We start from the raw sequence: 6000 nt of genomic DNA, 5'->3' as shown, positions 1-6000 counted from the left end.
ACTGGTATGAGTAAAAACGAATGGGTTTTGGACTGTTACGAATTCTGCAGGTTCTGGGCATTTTTCTGGTGTTTCGCGTATGAAACAGTGCCATACGCGTATGGGATGAGGTCATACGCGTATGGGGGACACTCCCAATGGGCTATACGCGTATGATACGCAGTTGCCCTGTCCCAAACACCATGTAATGGTGTTTTACGTATGAGAGCGTATGAGGATGCTCATACGCGTATGGGAATTTGGAAAGGGGAAAATTATTCTGGTGATACGCGTATGGCTATACTGATACGCGTATGAGGTTGCTTGTAGGCAAAATCTGGTTCTGTTGAGATGCGTATGATACGCGCATGAGGCAAGGGGATACGCGTATGGACGCGTATGGGCCCTATGATACGCGTATGGCTTCCTGTATGTGAAATTTTTGTTTTGTGATTTTTCTGGAAAGTTCGATGATGTGTAACTTTCGATTTGTAGGCCTGTTTGTATGCTGTTTGAGACTGTGTAAACCTTGTGATGTGATTCTGTGGTTTACTGATGATTGATTGTATTAAATGATGTTAATGTATATATGAACATGCTTAGTATTGATGATGATGATGATGAAATGAGTATAAATGATGCTACTAATAGAATGGTGATGATGAAAGTATGTTATATATATGTTGCATGCATTCATAAACATGGGCTGAATCCTATATGATGAGAGGATTCAGCGAGGGGCAGAATTCCCATTGTGTGGAATTTGTGCTGGTAGGGCCGTATCTGGATGATGATAGATCGGTCGGTGGATGATTTCCACTGGTGATGATTGGTACCACATGCATAGTGTCAGTTTCATACATGTGCATGATTTGTTTATAGCATGATGATATATGTTACATGTTGACTGTTTGTTTATCTGTGGATGTATGAATGATTGATTTGTCTGAATATGAAACAATTGGGTGAATGATATAACTATGATATGTTATTATTTATGATGCAATAACACTGGTTAACTGTGATGAGACTCACCCTTACTTGTTGTCATTTTCAGATTGAGGATAGCGGCGTGACTTGGTGAGGATTAGCTCATAAGTCGGTTTTAGTATTGTGTCGGTGTCATGCTCTGGTAGATGTAACACTGGGAACGCTTTGTTTTTTTTTAGAGTTTTGTTTATAACTCTATTTATTTATGATGTTTGAAGTCTGATACATTATTGATGAATGTTGACTTGATGAAGTATTTCCGCTGTGTAAAACATGAATTGATTAATGAGTTATGATCTCAGGTGTTTTCAGTGAATGCATGACCTATACTGACGCGTGTTTTATTATTTATGTAATTGTGATGCCTCTCTACATGTTACTCTGATTTAATAATTGTCTATTTGCCGCGGGTTATTAGAGGGGTGTTACATCAAGAGGTTGAGAACCGATAATGGCCTTGAATTTTGAAATGAAGCATTCAACAGCTTCTGTGCTGACTCTGGTATTGCAAGGCACAGAACTACTACAGGTACTCCACAAAAAAATGGTTTGGCTCAAATGTTTAATCGAACTATTTTGGAGAGAGTCAAATGCATGTTGACTAGTGCGGGGTTAAAGAAGGTGTTTTGGGCTGAGGCTGTTTCAACAGCAACTTATCTGATAAACAGATGTCCTTCGACAGCGTTAGATATGAAGACACCTGAAGAAGTTTGGTCGGAACATCCACCAGATCTCGACAAACTGAGTATTTGGCTGTGTAGCCTATGCTCACATTAGGCAAGACAATGTCGAACCTAGAGCTCTGAAATGTATGTTCATTGGATACCCTGAAGGAGTTAAAGCTTATAGGCTATGGTGCCTAGAGCCAGGTCACAGAAGGTGTATCACCAGTCGAGATGTAGTTTTCAATGAAGCTGAAATGGCTTTCAAGAAAACGGATGATGATGATGATGGTCGAAGTGCAGAAGAGCTGGAACAGGTAGAGATTCCTGTTGAGGTGGAGCAAGTTGATGCTGAATTGCATATTCCAGATGAAGTCGAAGTAGAAGCTGAAGATGCTGAGGAAGTTGAGGAAATTTTCGATGACTACCTATTATCGAGAGATAGGTCAAGAAGAGTAATCAATCCACCTCACAGACTTGGGTATGCAGAACTTATAGCTTATGCTTTAATCTTTGCAAGTGAGGTTCAAAACGAAGAAACTAGAGACTATAAGGAAGTTATGAGGAGTCGAAATAAGACTGATGGCTGAAGGCCATGAATGATGAGATGAAATCTCTTCATGATAATCACACTTGGGAACTGATCAAGAAACCTGTTGGGGCAAAGTTAGTCAGTTGTAAATGGATTTTCAAAGTTAAGGAAGGAATTGAAGGAGTGACGTCGAAAAGATAGAAGGCAAGGTTAGTTGCAAGGGGTTTCACTCAGAAAAAGGTGTCGACTTCAATGATGGTGATCTAGATGAAATGATCCTAATGAGGCAACCTGAAGGGTATGTCGAAAAGGCGAAGGAATATTATGTGTGCAAGCTAAAGAGATCATTAGAAGTCAGTTCGACCACTGTGTTTACTTCAGATTTCGACCTGGTAATTCATTTTTTATTTTGTTGCTTTATGTGGATGATATTCTCATAGCAAGCAAAAACGTCGAAGATGTAAAGAGGGTGAAGGTTTAACTCAATAAGGAGATCGATATGAAGGATCTGGGAGCTGCTTTCAGGATTCTTGGAATTGACATTCAAAGAGATAAAAAGAAGTCAAATTTATGCTTATCTCAAGAGCCATATCTACGAAAGATTCTCGAAAGGATTGGTTTGTCGAATTTGAAGCCAGTTGTGACTCCAACAAACCCTCAATTCAAGTTGAGTACTGATGTCGAAAGAGCCTATATGAACAGCATCCCATATGCTAATATAGTTGGTTCTTTGATGTACGTTATGGTCTGTACTAGACCCGACATAACATATGCAGTAAGTCTTGTAAGCAGGTACATGGCGAATCCTGAAAAGGCTCACTGGCAAGCATTGAAGTGGATTTTAAGGTACATAAATGGGTCTCTGAACAGAGTCCTAATTTTTGGTGGAGCCTTGGGTGAAGATAGTAAAGCACTAATCGAAGGATATGTCGACTCAGATTATGGATTCTAGAAAGTCTATTTCTGGATATGTTTTCACCATGTTTGGAACAACAATTAGTTGGAAAGCAACACTTCAGAAGGTTGTTGCTCTATCAACCAATGAAGCGGAGTATATTGCCCTAACTGAAGCTGTGAAAGAAGCATTGTGGCTTGAAGGTTTTGCTAAGGAGCTGAAACTTCAAGGTAAAGGTATCACTATTAAATGTGATAGTCAAAGTGTAATACACCTGTCGAAGAATTCAGCCTATCATGAGTGAACTAAGCACATTGATGTGAGGTGGCATTTCGTCAGAGAAGTAATCGAGCGTGGAGAAGTCCAAGTGCTGAAGGTTTTGACTGCGGACAATGCTGCTGATATGATCACCAAGACATTGCCGAGTTGCAAGTTTTTCCACTGTATGCAGTTGATAAAGTTGCATGAAGAAAGTTAGTTTCTTCCCTTGACGTTGTAGAGTTAGGTCCAAGGTGGAGATTTGTGAGTATTGGATCGAACTCTAGTATGGTCGAAGGGTAGCTTCTTGGTTCGACAGGATTAAGCATGAAGTCGAAGGTTGTTCACATGCTTGTGTCGAAGATGCTAGGGTTGTTAGCATGTTAAATTAGGTTTTAGTGTTTAAACGCTAATTTGTTAAGTTAGTTTGTTTATTAAGTTGACTTGTGTAATGAGCCTTGTGGAAAAAGCCTATTAGTTAGTATGTTAGGTTTTATTATAAATAACATACTAGTCTTTCATCATAACACATAGCAAATCCTAATTTAAGGTGAGAGATGTTATTTGTTATTATTGAAAACTTGTAATCTTGTTTTCTAAGAGAAAGTAAAAGAATAACAGTTATAACCAATTATTGTGTTTTTCTTCTTCCTTGTTCTTTATTCTTTTCTTACTTTATATTTTGTTCTTGGCGTTGAATTCACAACATATTGCACACTGACTATATCATTATTTGATGTAAATATAACAGTTCTCGTTTGTTTTTGGAGGTAGCTTTTGTTTATGCTGGTACCTTGTACGGGGTCGATATGTGTGCTGTTTGTTCCACTTTTATTACATTTTATTATAGTATACCTATTTTGCCACTAAAAAAACGTATATGTATATTTATATTTTGCATGTAAATATATTTATCTTGTTATATTTAACACAATTGCATGCATTTTGCCGTGATATAAAAGTAAAACGGCAAGCACAACTTAAAATCATGTTCTCTCATCTTGTTAAGACATGAATGAAGAACACAGTATTCAAAACTACATAACACTATAGATAGATGAGAAGAGAGACATGAATGCAAAAGACATACGCTTTGGCTATGTCAAACTCTAAGCAAGTAAATGCTGAGTTCAGGACCCCCACTACCAGCAGGGTTCAACATGTAGAAAGCTTGAGAGTCCTTAGAGCCAACAACTCTCTCATACTTAGCTCTCATATACATTATCTCACCTTCAAACTCAGCTCCATTCTCATTACTTGGCATTGGCAACACACCAGCACCCATTGTAATAGGCTCCACAGCTCTCAATATCCTCCATTCCTCTGACCCACATTCATGTCTATATGCATAACCACATTTCCTTCCATTGCAATAAGTCCTCCAAATGGGTTCCGCAAGCAACTTCAAACCCTTTCTTCCTCCTCCTCCTGATTTCTGCTCACATTCCAATGCAATCCTCACCACCCCAGACGCCATTTCCCTAACCAAAACACTTGTTGGTGTTGCTAGCTCAATCAAAAACGCAGGGCTTAACTTTGAGTCCTCTTGGAACGCAAAATGGACATGTCCACGACGATAGCCGAAAAGCGTACCCACCATATGTGTTCTAGAACGGTGATTTTGAGAATGATTCTTTGTAAGAATTGTTAGTGCTGACTTGAACTTTGATTTTGTATTCTTGTTCTTTTCAAGAGCAGCAATTCCTATTGGCATTTGGATTCTAAGTTGATTATGATGATCTTCTTCTTTCTTTCCGTCAACATCATCATTATCATCCTCAGAAAAATGTGACGATGAACTTATGTTGAGGATTTTTTCTTCATCGTCCTCATACAAAGCCTTCTTTTTCCAATGGAAATACCTTCTAGAGAAGGAGAACGAAGAGTCATGAGGTGATTTGGCTGCCATTATACTCTTCATAATAATGGAGAAAAAAATAGCCACAAAAATGTTGCAAATTATGATGTTTCTAACTTATAATTTAGTAGTGTCGTTTTATCTACATCATTACAACACCTTTTTGTTAAGCACTGCATAGTATGATACCCATGAAGGCTAGGAAAGAGAATTTGTCAAAAGGAAGGTAAACGGCCACCACCTACCTTTTAGTGAACAAGTAATTGGAGATTTTAAGGGCAACAACAAATCAGAATTTAAATGGACAGGTAGAGTTTGATGATTTTGTTGTGTGTGAGGTGGAACCACAAAAAATGACTCAGTTTGGTGTAATTTCTTTATCAAAAGAAATGGGTAGGAGGAGGGGATTGACTTGTTACACTGGAGACAGTTAATAATGGCACGTGAAGTCACACCTACCATACCCACCTTCGAAAGGAATTGGTGAGAGATCATACATCACCTACGGACCTAAATATCCAACTAAATTAAAAACTTTCTTTATCCTTATTTAAAGGAAGTTTTTATTTTATTTTTATAATACTATTAGTTTATGAAGCTATTGGTTTATATATCCCTCTAGATTTAAAAAGTGTAAATTAGCCGCTACAATATTTTACTTAGGCAAAATATCCGGCTCCCATTTTAAATAATAAAGAAATATATAAAAGATTTCCAAATCAAGTAATTTTGGCCGATCAAAAATATATATTTAAATAGAAAAGTAAATAAAATTATTAAGTAGTCATCTAGCACGGGATACGCAATACCGTTATAAGTAATAAAT

General features: G+C 37.7%; 1 protein-coding gene across 1 annotated transcript; it reads right to left on the bottom strand.

The window, feature by feature from the left end:
• Positions 1-4184: 4184 nt before the first annotated feature.
• LOC131599211 (protein MIZU-KUSSEI 1-like) lies at positions 4185-5558 on the bottom strand. Its single transcript, XM_058871653.1, has one exon. The coding sequence runs from the start codon at positions 5235-5237 to the stop codon at positions 4419-4421; it is 819 nt and encodes a 272-aa protein (XP_058727636.1). The 5' UTR covers positions 5238-5558; the 3' UTR covers positions 4185-4418.
• Positions 5559-6000: the final 442 nt, after the last annotated feature.

Source organism: Vicia villosa, linkage group LG4 (genome assembly GCF_029867415.1).
Source record: "Vicia villosa cultivar HV-30 ecotype Madison, WI linkage group LG4, Vvil1.0, whole genome shotgun sequence".
Classification (NCBI taxonomy): Eukaryota; Viridiplantae; Streptophyta; class Magnoliopsida; order Fabales; family Fabaceae; genus Vicia; species Vicia villosa.
Note: the sequence above shows the minus strand (reverse complement) of the source record. Positions and strands in the feature narration are given on the sequence as shown.